The sequence below is a fragment of the Coregonus clupeaformis genome, chromosome 6 (genome assembly GCF_020615455.1).
Source record: "Coregonus clupeaformis isolate EN_2021a chromosome 6, ASM2061545v1, whole genome shotgun sequence".
NCBI lineage: Eukaryota > Metazoa > Chordata > Actinopteri > Salmoniformes > Salmonidae > Coregonus > Coregonus clupeaformis.
In genome coordinates, this window is record NC_059197.1 from 28,018,847 (window position 1) to 28,036,950 (window position 18,104).

General features: G+C 44.6%; 1 protein-coding gene across 2 annotated transcripts in view; it reads right to left on the minus strand.

The window, feature by feature from the left end:
- LOC121567642 (pleckstrin homology-like domain family B member 1) overlaps positions 1-18,104 on the minus strand; it is a 96,434-nt gene that overhangs the window by 31,274 nt on the left and 47,056 nt on the right. For both annotated transcript variants that reach the window (XM_045219800.1, XM_045219804.1), the window contains one exon: positions 14,920-16,478. In XM_045219800.1, coding sequence (XP_045075735.1) covers positions 14,920-16,478 — 1,559 coding nt within the window. The remainder of the gene's footprint in view (positions 1-14,919; positions 16,479-18,104) is intronic.

An 18,104-nucleotide genomic window follows, 5' to 3' on the forward strand; every position in this document is an offset into this window, starting at 1 on the left:
GTATTAGGCAATCAGTAGAATACAGTGGTCAGACAGAAACAAACAAATTATATTATAAAACGTAATCACAAATGTATTTTTTTTCTTTTTCGGATGAAGTATGTTTTGTATTTTCAGACGAAGGAGACGTTTTTATCAACTTTGTTGATCTCATGGAAATAGAAATAACACCACCACCGCATTACTCAGTAAGATTTGATACCAAGGTCTAAAACAAACTAGGTAACACCTAACTAACTAGGGATACATGTAGTACATGACTAATATTGTCAGGTGGTAGGGGGAGGTAGGCTCTAGGCCTGTTTGATGTGCACTCAGACAGTGATTCCCTGTGATTTAGGTAAGTGGGGTCCTCTGATGGGGATTCTACACACCAAACCTTACATTAGCTTAACCTGTAATCTGAGCCAGCCAGCTTCACTTAACAGAGGGTTAGAAGAACAAGCCCTGGGCTACAATATGTTCACTAGAGATATGAGGGGGAAGCACAACTACAGTGGAGCCTCCATTTTCAATGCACAACAACCACATCTCACTGGCTTTCATCTGAAAATGGCACCATGCCTTCCCTCACTGGATTCACTGATTAGGGAATTACAGTGCCTTGCAAAAGTATTCATCCCCCTTGGCGTTTTTCCTATTTTGTTGCATTACAACCTGTAATTTAAATTGATTTTTATTTCTATTGTAATGGACATACACAAAATAGTCCAAATTGGTGAAGTGAAATGAGAAAAATTACTTGTTTCAAAAACATCTAAAAAATTAATAACGGAAAAGTGGTGCGTGCATATGTATTCATCCCCTTTGCTATGAAGCCCATAAATAAGATCTGGTGCAACCAATTATGTACCTTCAGAAGTCACATAATTAGTTAAATAAAGTCCACCTGTGTGCAATCTAAGTGTCACATGATCTGTCACATGATCTCAGTATATACACACACCTGTTCTGAAAGGCCCCAGAGTCTGCAACACCACTAAGCAATGGGCACCACCAAGCAAGCGGCACCATGAAGACCAAGGAGCTCTCCAAACAGGTCAGGGACAAAGTTGTGGAGAAGTACAGATCAGGGTTGGGTTATAAAAAAATATCCAAAACTTTGAACATCCCACGGAGCACCATTAAATCCATTATTTAAAAAATTGAAAGAATATGGCACCACAACAAACCTGCCAAGAGAGGGCCGCCCACCATAGGACCACTTTAAGCCGTACACTCCACAGAGCAGGGCTTTACGGCAGAGTGGCCAAAAAATAAAAAATTGCTTAAAGAAAAAAAAATAAGCAAACACGTTTGGTGTTTGCCAAAAGCCATGTGGGAAAATCCCCAAACATATGGAAGAAGGTACTCTGGTCAGATGAGTCTAAAATTTAGCTTTTTGGTCATCAAGGAAAACGCTATGTGTGGCGCAAACCCAACACCTCTCATCATCCCGAGAACCCCATCCCCACAGTGAAGCATGGTGGTGGCAGCATCATGCTGTGGGGATGTTTTTCCATCAGCAGGGACTGGGAAACTGGTCAGAATTGAAGGAAAGATGGATGGCGCTAAATACAGGGAAATTCTTGAGGGAAACCTGTTTCAGTCTTCCAGAGATGTGAGACTGGGACGGAGGTTCACCTTCCAGCAGGACAATGACCCTAAGCATACTGCTAAAGCAACACTTGAGTGGTTTAAGGGGAAACATTTAAATGTCTTGGAATGGCCTAGTCAAAGCCCAGACCTCAATCCAATTGAGAATCTGTGGTATGACTTAAAGATTGCTGTACACCAGCGGAACCCATCCAACTTGAAGGAGCTGGAGCAGTTTTGCCTTGAAGAATGGGCAAAAATCCCAGTGGCTAGATGTGCCAAGCTTATAGAGACATACCCCAAGAGACTTGAAGCTGTAATTGCTGCAAAAGGTGGCTCTACAAAGTAGACTTTTAAACCCCAAAAAAATCAATTTTAATTCCAGGTTGTAAGGCAACAAAATAGGAAAAATGCCAAGGGGGGTGAATAATTTCGCAAGCCACTGTAGGTCTAGAAAATGCAGGCCTGACAACACCAACAGCTGAGGAAAACATAGGAAATGTGGTATCTCCTGTTCCTTGCATTTTTTGTTTGCTAAGAATGTAGTCTACTAAGGAACAAAGCATTCCGACAGCAGGCATTCTTGGGGCTTTAAAGTTTGAATGGCACAACAAATCCAGCAGCTTTTCTCCTTTTCTCTCATACCATGTAACAAGACCTGGCTGGCAGTGCAAGGCCCTGGGCTATAGAGAATCAGACCTGGGTTCAAATAGTATTTGTTTTTTATTTTAAATACATTGAGCATTTGATCGACCCTGCCTGGAGTGCCATACTTCCAGGTTTGCACTTTTGGGACTATACCATTGCCAGACAGTGCTGCTTAAATATTTGGAAGAAAATACCATTTGAACTCAAGTCTGCAGAGAATGCCTGGACATACTGTATGTTCTATCTACTCCCACCACCTCACTGTCTCTTTTTGATGCTGTTAAAAAGTTAACCGACAGTCAACATAATCGCTGTGTCATTCCAACAGACTGTCTGAACATAGTAGGCCTACTGTCTAGGTTCAAAGAGACTGATTTATGTTGCTGTAATACCCATGTGTTTCTCAGTACATAAATCAACATGACAGTGTCGCAACCTGCACATTATGTGATTTTCTGATCTTATGTTCAGTGACTGGTTGCCAGGACTTTGCTAACTCCAGCAAATTGCTAGTACGTTTATATTAAATTTTTTGTGGCTTTTTGCAAGCAGAGCTAGTGTCTAAAAATACCTTCAAGAGTGGGGCACCCCAAGTGACAATATGTAACTTTTTGGAAGACCCGACCAAATTCACATAGAAGATGTGAGTTATAGATCTATTATTCTACTTGAAAGCAAGTCTAAGAAGCGGTAGATTTGTTCTATGTGCGCTATTTCTATGCTTCCCGTTCTTAAGTTTTGTTTTTGCATCTTTTACTTTCGGTTTTGTACACCAGCTTATACAACAGCTGAAACAACTATTTTTGTTTATGGAAAATATATATTCACAGAGGTTTAGATGGTACAATGATTCTCTACACTATCCTATCTTATTTTGTCACATAAACTGAAATTAGGCAAACTATTATAGTTTTAGCAACCAGGAAATGGCGGAGCGATTACTGCTTAGTGCAACTTTAAAAAGATAAAATCCCTCAGTTTATGAGCCTCAAACGGTCTCTGTAGATGTCATTAGCTGGCTCCCCCAGGGTGGAGGCATGGCTGAGGCAAGGTGTTACTCGAGTTTTCCTAAAACCTTTAAAAGGACACATGATACCAAAACCTGGTGGCACAGTCGGAACCCGAGGAGAGGAGAGGAGGCCAGGGGAGGGGAGGGGAGACTCATTGGATCTCCAAATTGGCCCACACGGAGTCTCACTGATCCTGCAGCTTCCGCTCCCTGTAGGTCTAAGTTACTGACTGGTTTCAATCAATGCATAGCATATGGCTTCACATCCACTGTCTATTAAACACATGGCTGTTTATGGTCTAGCTCCCACTAGTCTAGTGCTTTGACACTGATTTTGTAACACATAGAATTCCAAGAGTTTCCTCAAGTTCCACAACCAGCATGGTAGCATCCATACAACACTATGTAGGTAAAATACTACACTGAACAAAAATATAAATGCAACATGTAAAGTGCTGGTCCCATGTTTCATGAGCTGAAATGAAAGATCCCAGAAATGTTCCATACGCACTAAAAGCATATTTCCCTCATTTTGTGCACAAATTTGTTTACATCCCTGTTAATGAGCATTTTATCCTTTGTCAAGATAATCCATCCACCTGACAGGTGTGGCATATCAAGAAGCTGATTAAACAGCATGATCATTACATAGGTGCACCTTGTGCTAGGGACAATAAAAGGCCACTGTGCTGTTGTCACACAACACAATGCCACAGATGTCTCAAGTTTTGAGGGTGCGTGCAACTGCAGGAATGCCCACCAGAGCTGTTGCAAGAGAATTGAATGTTCATTTCTCTACCATAAGCCAACATTTTAGAAAATTTGGCAGTACGTCCAACAGGCCTCACAACCGCAGACCATATGTAAGCGCGCCAGCCCAGGATCTCCACATCCGGCTTTTTCACCTGCGGAGGAGTATTCCCATCTGTAATAAAGCCATTTTGTATGGAACAACTAATTCTGATTGGCTGGGCCTGGCTCCCCAGTGGGTCGTCCTGGCTCCCTGGCTGCACCCCTTCCCAGTCATGTTAAATCCATAGATTAGGGACTAATGAATTTATTTAAAATGACTGATTTCCTTATATGAACTGTAACTCAACAAAATCTTTGAAATTGTTGCATTTATATTTTTGTTCAGTATATGTAGGCCACAGACCTTATACTAAACAATGTCTGCAATGTTTTGTATAGTATAAGCAGTGAGAATAATCAGAAACTGGTTACCTGCTACAGCAATCTGAATAGAGACAACTGGTCAACCGATTTCAAAGATTGTGTTATTGATTTTGATTATTCAATTAGACTCCCTCATAACTAAATTGTTTATTTTGTTGTGTAAAGTTCACCATGTTCAAGAGTATAAAAACAACAACTATCAATTATTAAATCAATCAACCAATCAATTAATCAACCAATGAAAATGCAATTTGATTATCTACAGTACAGCAAATAAAAGTCAACAAATCAGAGTGAGCTACTTACTCTCATTGTGGACATGTGAAAAGGCACAGCTCTAGGACAGTGAGGCTTGTTGGAGTCACACAAACAAATCCAAGTCTCCCTCCCTGAGACAGATGAACAAACACAGCCCTTCTACAGAGTCCCACCTCCAAACCCCTACCCTGTCTCTAGACCTGTGTACACAGGGAGGTGTAGGGCTGACAATGAAAGACCTTTAGTGCCCTCAATAAACAACAAGCCTCTGACTCATATTCCTACCTAGATGGAAGAGTTGAATTTGATGTTGCTCCAGCGTTGAGGTAGCGTTGCGGTAGTAGCAGATCCAGCTTGCTTATAGGAGGAACAGCTAGAGACTTATTCCATATGGGCCTCTTTCCTTATCTGCTAAAGCGTGACTCAAGGGATAAGCTCAGTCACAAGTCTAAACCACATCCAGCCGTACAGCTACACTGCGGAGTCTGTCTGCTCCATAGGAAAATACTTCATGAGAAGTAAAATACTGTACAACAAGGTCCATCCCTGTTATGGCCAACCTGGGATTTGAACCCACAGACCCAGAAAAGCCAAGGTCTGGGTTGACAGTACTTCTCTATAGTCAAACTGGTTGCAATTCAGAGATTGCAGTTATTCCACCAACTAACCCACCCACGTTCCAAATAGCCATGACTCATTCCTGGTCATTTCATGTTGTTCTGCACTGTTTACTGAGTCATTCTTCCTCCCACCGCCATTTACAATTCATTAACAGACTAAATCTGATAGCACAACACAAACTCGTAGCGAGCTCCCTAAGCATCATTAGCTTTCCTTATCATATTAGCAGAATGTACTTAGCCTGTTAAGCTAACCGAGTGTCAGTGATTAAATTAGTAAATTAAGTGTACAGTTAAGAAAGTCAAAGGGGATAACATTCCAGTAAAAATTTTAGGGTAATTGCTTGGCATATGAGAGATTTGGTAAAGAGTCTGGAGTGAGGATAAATGGCATGGATTCGGTGTCTTACAGAAAGTGATTGATGCTCCTCGGGACATTCCGGCACACTCATTTCTAGCCAGCTATTTCCAGGTATTCCCCGAGCACCGGGACTCTGACTATCTATCCCTCACTCTCCCAACATCCTCTTTCTTTGAGTAAGTCAGTATCTTTCCCACAGTGCCACTCTCCTTAACATTTAACGACCAGGCCTATTCTTTGAATCCAAGCATCTCTTCGTCATCTCTTGCCTTCTTTCCAATGTGAATCAGTGATTGTGTCAGTCTCTCTCTTCTTCCTCTTTTCTTCTGTTCCTCTTTCTCTCTCCTGTCCTCCTTGTTATGCATTTCTGCATCCTTCTCCCAGTGAGCAAAACTGGTTACAATGACGTCATTATGACGTCTTTTCTGATGGCATGGTGAAATTACACAGAGTGTACAAAACATTAAGAACACCTTCCTATTATTGAGTTGCACTCCCCCTTTTTGCCCTCAGAACAGCCTCAATTTCTCAGTGCATGGACTCTACAAGGTGTCGAAAGCATTCCACAGGGATGCTGGCCCATGTTGACTCCAATACTTCCCACAGTTGTGTCAAGTTGGCTGGACGTCCTTTGGATGGTGGATCATTCTTGATACACACGGGAAACTGTTGAGCGTGAAAAACCCAGCAGCGTTACAGTTCTTGACTCAAACCGGTGTGCCTGGCATCTACTACCATACCCCGTTCAAAGGCACTTCATTCTTTTGTCTTGCCCATTCACCCTCTGAATGGCACACATACACAATCCATGTCTATTGTCGGGGCTTAAAAATCCTTCTTTAACCTGTCTCCTCCCCTTCATCTACAGTGGCTTGCGAAAGTATTCACCCACCTTATAAGACAAAAAAACAGAAAATTCCCCCCAAAGTCAATACTTTGTAGAGCCAACTTTTGCAGCAATTACAGCTGAAAGTTTCTTGGGGTATGTCTCTATAAGCTTGGCACATCTAGCCACTGGGAGTTTTGCCCATTCTTCAAGGCAAAAACTGCTCCAGCTCCTTCAAGTTGGATGGGTTCCGCTGATGTACAGCAATCTTTAAGTCATACCACAGATTCTCAATTGGATTGAGGTCTGGGTTTTGACTAGGCCATTCCAAGACATTTAAATGTTTCCCCTTAAACCACTCGAGTGTTGCTTTAGCAGTATGCTTAGGGTCATTGTCCTGCTAGAAGGTGAACCTCTGTCCCAGTCTCGAATCTCTGGAAGACTGAAACAGGTTTCACTCAAGAATTTCCCTGTATTTAGTGCCATCCATCTTTCCTTCAATTCTGACCAGTTTCCCAGTCCCTGCCAATGAAAAACAGCCCCACAGCATGATGCTTCCACCACCATGTTTCACTGTGGGGATGGTGTTCTCGGGGTGATGAGAGGTGTTGGGTTTGCGCCAGACATAGCGTTTCCTTGATGGCCAAAAAGCTCAATTTTAGTCTCATCTGACCAGAGTACCTTCTTCCATATGTTTGGAGAGTCTCCCACATGGCTTTTGGCGAACACCAAACGTGTTTGCTTATTTTTTTCTTTAAGCAATGGCTTTTTTTCTGGCCACTCTTCCGTAAAGCCCAGCTCTGTGGAGTGTACGGCTTAACGTGGTCCTATGGACAGATACTCCAATCTCCGCTGTGGAGCTTTGCAGCTCCTTCAAGGTTATCTTTGGTCTCTTTGTTGCCTCTCTGATTAATGCCCTCCTTGCCTGGTCCGTGAGTTTTGGTGGGCGGCCCTCTCTTGGCAGGTTTGTTGTGGTGCCATATTCTTTCCATTTTTTAATAATGCTCTGTGGGATGTTAAAAGTTTTGGATATATTTTTTATAACCCAACCCTGATCTGTACTTCTCCACAACTTTGTCCCTGACCTGTTTGGAGAGCTCCTTGGTCTTCATGGTGCCGCTTGCTTGGTGGTACCCCTTGCTTAGTGGTGTTGCAGACTCTGGGGCCGTTCAGAACAGGTGTATATATATACTGAGATCATGTGACAGATCATGTGACACTTAGATTTTGTGTATGTCCATTACATGAAATCCAAATAAAAATCCATTTAAATTACAGGTTGTAATGCAACAAAATAGGAAAAACGCCAAGGGGGATGAATACTTTTGCAAGGCACTGATTGAAGTAGAGTTAACAAATGACATCAATAAGGAATCATATCTTTCACCTGGTCAGTCTGTCATGGAAAGAGCCGGTGTTCTTAATGTTTTGTACACTCAGTGTATATACTGACCAGAAAACAACCAAATTCTGTTGTATTTTTCTGACGTCTGCTCAACAACCAGAAGGAATCAGTGATTCATTCCCCTGTGGGGAATGCCCATACTGTAGGCCTCTCATCAGGGGTTGGATTGGAACATGTTTTGGTATTGCTTAAATGTTGCACTGTAGACACGCAACAAGGACACCCACCGAGTTACCAAGAACAAATTCAGAGAGCCTCACTGATACAATGGCATTCTTCACAACTCATAACCCAAGGGATAAAATAACCTCACTCTCCTTAGTGCAGTGAACACTGGGAAAACAACCACATTGACCTCTTTCTTATTTTTTCCCTGTATCATGCACAGTTCCAGGGAGGCTGATGAAAAACACGGTGGTTTCTATGACGCTAGTCGCTAGCTCGCGCTAACTGGAGCGGCAGCTTCAAACAGCCACATGGAAGACTAGCCCTCCAGCAGCATCCTGTGCTGGTGTCTGTGTCCCAAATGGTACCCTATATACTGTAGTACACTACTATTGACCAGGTAAAATAGGGTGCCATTTTAGAAGCTAACTAGCTTGACAAACCTTTCCAAACCCTGTCTGGGTACTGTGTTAGCTTTACAACTAGATATGTGCTAGCCTATAGGCTAGTTCTATAGGGAAGCATATACATTATGTTGTTCCCAAACATCCACTCCACAACATCTAAATGCAAAACAATGCACTACATGAGTCCATGGAAGCACCAAGTCTACACCACTATTCAACTAGTACAGCTTTTATGATACTGCAACATGTTTTCTATGATATCCATAAGACACTGTTTGGCCAGGTGAGGTTGAATGAACATACGTCTCTCTCTCCCTCTTTCCCTCCCTGAGAAGACAGAACACACTGGCACGGCAGGATGTCGACTAGCTAAACTCAGACCTCACAACAGAAGATGAATGACCCCTGACCTCCAAGCAGTTACACCCTCAGGTTGGAGTTCACTGTGGCCTGGGTTGTGTTCCTTAAAGGGATAGTTCACTCAAATAACATATTGGTTTCCTTACAATAGAAAATGAGCCTGTCTTATTGGGTAAGTCTAGGTTATCCCTGCCTGTTTCTGCCCGTTTGGTTCCTAGTGAACATGACTCTAGAGTCAAGACAATCTCTCAGCGACAGATGCAGAGGTCTTGAAGCTGAGGGCGTTTGACATTGTGTGAATAGGATGCACTTTGAAAGGAAGCGTAAGAGTCATGGTATGTTTCTCTGTGAGAATTGAATCATTCAATTCAAGTAAGGTCATTTTAGCACAACCATTGTTAATTCAACAGTAAAGACTTGGAGAACAGGCCTAATGTAAAACTTTTCTTCTACTAATATTATACAAATACACGTGTGCATGTTGCACATGACCACATTAAGCATATTTCACATGCACTAACCAGCCAAATCTCAAAAGTCTAAAAACTGTTTGAAACCGTAAAAAGCCAATGTTTAATCTAAAAGCCACCATCGTGAATGGCTCAGGAAATGCACAGCCTATGACCTCAAAACGCACACACACAAACTTCAGCACATGCAGGCACGCATGTAGGAATGCACACACCAACTCAAGCAGACACGCACGTACGCACACACACACACACACACACACACACTTTCCTCCCAGTTCCACATCCATTCTGGAACAACAAACAATAATTGCATTAACAGTTTAAACTTGTCTGTCTCGCTCTCTCTTGCTAATGCAGTTATAACCATTGAAACAATGACTACCCTACACAAGCCTTTAACACCATCCAAACACACAGACACATACCAAAGCACATTTAAATATAGATAGAGACAGCAGCAACTGTTCCACACGTGTTAATATTAGAGTTGTCCCCTGTTACCTTCATGAGTGCAGCCACATTGGTGAGGAAAGCTGGGTCCTCCTGAGCCAGAGAGAGTAAGTACAGCATGGCTTGGTCCCTGCTCTGTCCCACTCTGTGTGCTTCCGATCCGCTTCCACTGAGGACTTTACGTCGCTCCATTACTGGTCCTAGATCAGTGTAGTATGTGCAGTAAGCTGTGGCTGCACAGTGGTTCTATTGATAGGTTCTGTTCTCAGTGCTAGCTTGTTCAGTTGTGATTCACCTCCTCACATTTGAACAGAGCTCGGATGGAGATCCTTCCTCTGTCCTCCGGCCCAGGGGGAGGGGCTTAGACACTAGGGGGAGGGGTCAGAGCTCACTACATGGGGCTGACTTCCTCAAATGGGATGTGGCTTACATAACCATGCCTCAGTTACTGATTAATATTCATATCCTAATAGAATTTATCAAATCTAAAAGAATCCTACAGCCAAATCAACAGATCAGAAAAACAAGTTGTGGTTTTTAATGAAGTAGGCTATTGGGGGCCTATTTGTTTACAATGCTCTAGTCTTGAGACTTGTTTCTGCAGTCCCTTGGGAGACCATAGAGCAGGAGCTCTACTAAAATACAGTAAGGTGAGGATACCCCCTCTAGTGGAAAGACTATACTTTTTTAGACAACGTTTTTTTTGTCAAGACAATAATGTCTGAACTATCCCTTTTCAGACAGAGGTGTCCTCTCCTAGGGCTGTGACGTTTATGGGATTTGGGGTAACGATTAATTGTCATGAAAATGGCTGCGGTTATTGTCATACTTTACATTTGTATAAAAACAAATGTTTTGAGCTTGTAATGCATCATAGTGCATAATAATAATAATAATATGCCATTTAGCAGACGCTTTTAACCAAAGCGACTTAGTCATGCGTGCATACATTTTTTGAAAACTCACTACGAGATACTTAATGAATACAACAAAGCTTTGGTGACACCCGTCTCAAAAACAAATGTTTTTGACCGCTTGCAACTTTTGGAAATGAAGCTTCTCCTCCCGACCGTGCCGATCTGCTCGTAAAATGATTTACCCAATTCATGTAAAAATGAAAAACTGCTATTGGGTAAACTTTATCTACTTGAATATAAAGTTTAATCCCCCTTCATCTAAAATGAATGTATTAAGACGGTTCTGACGAAAACAAAATGTCCATAATTGTCGGTTACACAATTATACGATAATTGTGACAGCCCTATGACCTCCCCCTCACTGAATGTTCTCTGAATGCAGATAGCCAAACATATATTTGTTCACCTCACATGCCGTCTTAAGCAACCAACCAATGACTGATTTGAAACAGCATGGTAGCGTGTCGTATTTGGCAAATCGTGACAATGGGGCGGTAGAACTGACACAGAGAACCTAAAATAGACACAGAGCATATTTATTGTTATTCACACAGACTAGATTACAATAGCTTCCCCTCAAATGGAGTCTGAATGAGAGATTTGCCACTGACCAAGATTATCTGTATCTGTGAAGTAGACAGTATCTCCCCCACCCTTTCTCTCACTCACTCACTTTTCTCAATCAAGCTGTGGGGATCACTATAATTTGCCCTGGCTAGTAAACTCGATACCCACCGTGCTTTAAACCACACACACACACACACACACACACAAGGATGCACCCACGCAAACACACACACAAACATGTATAAGCCTTCATAGATGCTTCATATTCTAGGCCTAATGATGAAATGTGGTTATAATAATAAAGTTGTATACTGCTAGAAGAACTACAAAATATAAAAGTCATTCAATTCTTCAGGATAACAAATATGTCCCTCGAGCTAGAGAGAACTAACAATAATAGCTTAAATTGTATCCTTGCTAATTCTGAGACACTCAGCTGAAAGATTAGGGTATTTTTGTTTAGCTACGTTTAGAAATGTCGCTGTGAGCATGACGAAACATGTCAGCATTATAAGGTAATGGAATATGTGACGTCATCATCCTTTACCTCTCATTACAACAATGAGGTCATCTTCAGTAGACTGGTGTTTTCAGAACACTATCTGTCTGACAGTCAGAGCAGCAAGCCAGTGACTAACGCCATATGCCAAGTGTGTTTGCCAAGGCAGTGTTTCACTAAGCAACCACGTGTAGCACTACAACTCAAAGGCAGCTTAGACATGAGAAATAATATCCTTAACAGCCTGGACTCCTATATGACATAGAGCGACACCTCTGATTGGCTGGCAAAAATAACATCTTAAGATACCATTTCACTGGTTTATGTGGCACGTGATACTTGGATGAAAGAGAATAAAGGTGCTGTATAAACATTGTAAACAGACATTTACATGTTGGTCATTTAGCAGACGCTCTTATCCAGAGCGACTTACAGTTAGTGAATGCATACATGTATTTTTTCATACTGGCCCCCCGTGGGAAACGAACCCACATCCCTGCCGGCCAAACCCTCCCCTACCTTGGACGACGCTGGACCAATTGTGCGCCGCCCATGGGTCTCCCGGTCGCGGCCGGCTGCGACAGAGCATGGACTCGAACCAGGATCTCTAGTGGCACAGCTAGCACTGCGATGCAGTGCCTTAGACCACTGCGCCACTCGGTCAATGGTATGAATGATGTCGTCCCTGGTGAACACTTATGTTTTCTCGGTCCACAGAACACACAAATGTCTTTCCAGAACACAGAAATAATTATGTATCCTTGGTAAAGTAAACAAGTCCTATGTATAAACAGTGCTGTTAGTTTATCAGGATGCCAGAGAGAGCCTGTGTTGCCTCCCTCTGTAGGGATATAGCTGTACCCAGCATACCTCTTTGCTTCAGGCATGACACTGATCCCCAGGGTCTGACTGACTTCATCCGGAAATAACTCAGCGACAAAGGGCAGTTAGTTACCCCTGGCCTGGCTTGGCCTGCAGCATGTTGCTGGGAGACTGACTTCTGACAGACAGATGGACAGACGGCGAGCAGACAGACAGACAGCTGGGCAGACAAACAGACAGCGCTTGGGTACAGAAAGTGTGGCTCTTTTGGGGTAAATATAGCCTCGATGATTGGACTGTACACTGCCCCCCACCCCCCACCTCCCCTTCCCCCATACCCCTCCAAAAGAAATGACTGTGCCAGTCATATGGTGACGTCCCCATCCACCCGCACTCCCCCTGGCAGCTCCAGTGAGAGACACTGAGGACCTGTGTCACGCTTGGCTCGCTGTGCTGCCTCTCGCTGTCTCTCGCCACGGCAAGAGTCTAAAGCCTTCCACTTACAAGGACCTTATGCCATGCTTAGCTCTGCACAGTTCGGTCTGTGTCTAGTTGCTGGATCTTAAAGACCCAGACAGAACAGAATCTTTGGTTGGATGCAGAACGGATGCAGAAATACCTCATGGTAATAATGGTTACGGGATCCAAATCCCTCATTCAGTGCTGCATGAGCTGAGCACAACTGGGTTCACAATGAACGCATATAATAGAAAATACTATCATACCAGTTGCAAAGCTCATATGCCAGGGGCTTAATCTTGTTATATTTGTGATAGCTAGCTCACTAAGCTAAAGCCTAGGCATTCGCTCAGGGAGCTAATGCAAACCTTCTGGCTTCAGACAAGGTTACTAATCACGCAGGCATTACGTAATTCACCAAACCCTCCTCTTACATTTTGAAAGTCAGACTGGCACGTGACAAAGAAAATGTAAGTCTCTACAACCTGTCCGCCTTCATAGTACCCCCTTTATAAGCTACATTACTTATCTGCAATGCTTATGTACATTCCCCGAGATTCCTTCTGCTATTTACATTCTGTCCTATGTCAATATTTCCCAGTCTAATGGCACAAGGTTAAGACCAAAGGTCGTTATGGTTCACTGTAATAACCATCCTTTCAATTTAAACACTATCCATACAGAGAGAATTGCAAACAATTTAACTGATAGGCCTAACCTTGTTGTCCTTAATAAAAAAAGGAACTATAATTAACTTGATCTAGATGAGAAAAATTGCCTTCTTCCCGACAATCCTGGCAATTGCTTTTCTCGTTGAATTGGAACAGAGCCATTTCTCTTACATTTAGGGCAGCAGCCTACTCCAACACACAGGGTTGACAGAGAAGACAAAGACATATTGTGTCCATTCTGGGATTGCCAGAGATGGTTTTACTGTTGTGTAATGGAAGTAACGCTCCTGTTGGGAACCAGAGCGTAGCCCAGTGTACACAGAGAGCGGCTAGGGCACGTCATTCCTCCTCTGCCCAAAAAGAACTGCCCTCATTTTGGCAGGGGCACCCTACTCATAGAAATAGAATGTACCCATGACTGTACCTTCATATTGTCAAGGTCTGGGGGGGGTTCCCATTCTAGTCATTCTATTGCTATGGTGTACCTACAAGGAGGCAGACAAGAGTTTATCACACAGAGGCACACGCATATAAAAAGTATTTTAAAGGACATTGTCTCAGGCGCTTCATTGGGGACACAGATGGATCCAAGATGCCTACCGCTCCCTCCCACTTTTTAGTGCAAAAAGGGACAACAAACAATGGGGTGGCCATGGAAAAACCTAGACGTTCAGTCACCGCAAATCGGCAGTTTAGATTGGATTTACAATCCAAACTCCTCGCTTTTCCTCACAAATATGGACTTCACTGTGCTCTCCACTCCCATCCTTTTAGGTTAAACAAATGGTTTTCTGGTCATGTGGAGGAACACTTGAGTGGAGATAGACTAAATATGATGGTTAAAAAAGGCTATAAGCCGAACTACAGCTCCGCACATCCAGTAGCTAACAAACTTCCGGTTTTGTTTTTTAGGGTGGGAATTCTCACCCTTTCATATTTTATTTGTATTGGTTAGATAGTGGAGAGAGAGACAGAGACAGATTTTTGTGTCAGCGTCAGGAGCTGGATTTGGGCATATTTCCCAGGCGGCTGAGTTATCCCCTAGGCCTAGACCATCTTGAGGACCAGTATAAAAATGAATGGTAATTGAATTGATAGTATTACTTGGATAAATATGGTTCAACCAATCAAATAAACTTCTAGTTTGATATTACCCTGTATCACGTAAGTCAATGATGAATGGTGGTGTGAATAGCTAGCCTAACTCACAGCTAACAGTTGATCCAGTTAAGAGCAGGCCACTCCACTTACCAGTCTCTCCATCTCCTGCTCCCTGAGCCGCTCCTCTCTCTGGCGCCGATGGTACTCCAACAGCTCATCCTCGTTGTCGCTGATCTCAGAGATGCTGTTTTTGCGCTCCCGCATGCCCGGGTGGGGGCCCCTCAGCTCCCGGGGCCCCCCGGACATCTTCCTATGGCCCCTGGGGCTGGCGAGAGGCGAGGAGCCAGGTAGGGAGCCCAGGCTGTAAGCAGGGGAGAGGGCGTTCCCAATGCTGGCCTTCCTCCCCCCTCCCCCGCTCTCCATCATCATCAGCCCCAAGGTGGGGGAGGGGCTGCGGGCTCGGACCACACTGCCGCCAAACTGGTCCTCCGGGGGGGAGCCGGCCTTGCGTCGGAGCCTGGGGCTCTCCGGGACTCCCAGCTTCCCCAATGATGATGGGCTCTCGGGCGTTCTCAACGTGTGGATACTTCCAGGGAGAGCCCCCGGGAGAACAGGCACCCCTCTGCGGGCCATGGAGGGGCTGAGAGGAGGGAGTTCCCTCATGCTGCTGCCCCCGCCGCCGCCAACGCTGCTGAGCTCGAGGTTCCTGCGGGTCAGCCGAGGGCTCTCTGGGGGCTGCAGCGTGAGGGGGTGGGGGAAGGGGTGGTGCTGCTGGAGCGGAGAGCCCCCCTGGATGATGTGGACGATGGGGTCCAGGGGAGGCTGGAAGGCCCTGCTGGGCTGGGATAGCAGCTGTCTGGAAGAGCTGGAGGTGAGGGAGCGGTCCGCCTGCTCTCTGAAGGGTCTGGCCGGACTCTCCTGGAGGATGGTGCCTGCTTTCGTCCTGGGGCTGGATGGGGAGGAGGACGTCGTGGCGTAGGGGAACTTGGAGGTGAGTCTGGGGCTACTTGGCACTGCGTTCCTGCCCATGTACCCGGCATCGGCTGATGCAACAGATAGGTGGGTCAGTCTGGGAACCTCTGAACCCATCCCCCCTGGGCTGTCCAGGCTCTGGCCTCTGCGGGCCGGCTTGGGGCTTTGGGGGGCCTCCAGGAGACCTTTCCTCTGGAGCCTGGGGCTCTCAGGAACCCTCTGCACCCCACTGCCGGGGCTGTAGTTGGTCAGTATGGTCCTTGGCTGGGGGATGGGCGGTGTAGTTGTGTAGTTGTAGCTGGATGAGCGGACCGGCACGGGGGGCAGAGATGGGTCCTGGGGGTCCAGGCAGCCGCTGGGAGAAGGGCTGGTGTAGCTGCCTGCGCTGCTGGCCGCCGATGGAGAGGACAGGGGGGAGAAGGGCGGGGAGGTGTTCTCATAGCTGGAGCCCACTGACATAGCCCCCGGGCTGGTGGGAGGGGAGAGGAGGTTGCGGCCTCCTCCGTTGACCATGGGGGACAGCGGAGAGTTGGGGATGGGGTGGTCTGGCTTTTTTGAGTCTGAAGCGGAAGGCTGGGGATCATCCATGACTAGGGAGTCCATGATGTCCTGGAGGTCCTTTTCGATGGAGCTGACGATGGCACTATGCTCAGAGCAGGAGACTCTCTCACCGGGAGCTGGGTGGTGCGACTGGGACGCTCCTGACTGATGGTTCCCATTGACCAGGCTCTTTGAGTCTATAGGGAAAACAGAACTAATATCAGTCTCAGGTATACATGTAAAGGGTGGTCTGAGTAAATATTATGATGACTCACTAGGCAATACGATGAGTGAAGATTATGATCACTGCAAAAGTTTTAGAACACCTACTCATTCAAGGGTTTTTCTTTATTTTTACTATTTTCTACATTGTAGAATAATAGTGAAGACATCAAAACTATGAAATAACACATATGGAATCATGTAGTAACCAAAAAAAGTGTTAAACAAATCAATATATATTTTATATTTGAGATTCTTCAAATAGCCACCCTTTGCCTTGATGACAGCTTTGCACACTTTTGGCATTCTCTCAACCAGCTTCACCTGGAATGCTTTTCCAACAATCTTGAAGGAGTTCCCACATAAGCGGCGCACTTGTTGGCTGCTTTTCCTTCACTCTGCGGTCCGACTCATCCCAAACCATCTCAATTTGGTTGAGGTCGGGGGATTATGGAGGCCAGGTAATCTGATGCAGCACTCCATCACTCTCCTTCTTGGTAAAATAGCCCTTACACAGCCTGAAGGTGTGTTGGGTCATTGTCCTGTTGAAAAACAAATGATAGTCCGACTAAGCCCAAACCAGATGGGATGGCGTATCGCTGCAGAATTCTGCGGTAGCCATGCTGGTTAAGTGTCTCACAAAGAGACGGCGGATGGAACCAAAAATCTCCAATTTGGACTCCAGACCAAAGGACAGATTTCCACCGGTCTACTGTCCATTGCTCGTATTTCTTGGCTCAAGCAAGTCTCTTCTTCTTATTGGTGTCCTTTAGTAGTGGTTTCTTTGCAGCAATTCGACCATGAAGGCCTGATTCACGCAGTCTCCTCTGAACAGTTGATGTTGAGATGTGTCTGTTACTTGAACTCTGTGAAGCATTTATTTGGGCTGCAATTTCTGAGGCTGGTAACTCTAATGAACTTATCCTCTGCAGCAGAGGTAACTCTGGGTCTTCCATTCCTGTGGCGGTCCTCATGAGAGCCAGTTTCATCATAGCGCTTGATGGTTTTTGTGACTGCACTTTAAGAAACTTTCAAAGTTCTTGAAATGTTCCGTATTGACTGACCTTCATGTCTTAAAGTAATGATGGACTGTTGTTTCTCTTTGCTTATTTGAGCTGTTCTTGCCATAATATGGACTTGGTATTTTACCAAATAGAGCTATCTTCTGTATACCCCCCTACCTTGTCACAACACAACTGATTGGCTGAAACGCATTAAGAAGGAAAGAAATTCCACAAATTAACAAGGCACACCTGTGACTACCTCATGAACAAGGCATTCCAGGTGACTACCTCATGAAGCTGGTTGAGAGAATGCCAAGATTGTGCAAAGCTGTCATCAAGCCAAAGGGTGGCTATTTGAAGAATTTCAAATATACCGCTAAAAAAAATAAAGGGAACACTTAAACAACACAATGTAACTCCAAGTCAATCACACTTCTGTGAAATCAAACTGTCCACTTAGGAAGCAACACTGATTGACAATAAATTTCACATGCTGTTGTGCAAATGGAATAGACAACAGGTGGAAATTATAGGCAATTAGCAAGACACCCCCAATAAAGAAGTGGTTCTGCAGGTGGTGACCACAGACCACTTCTC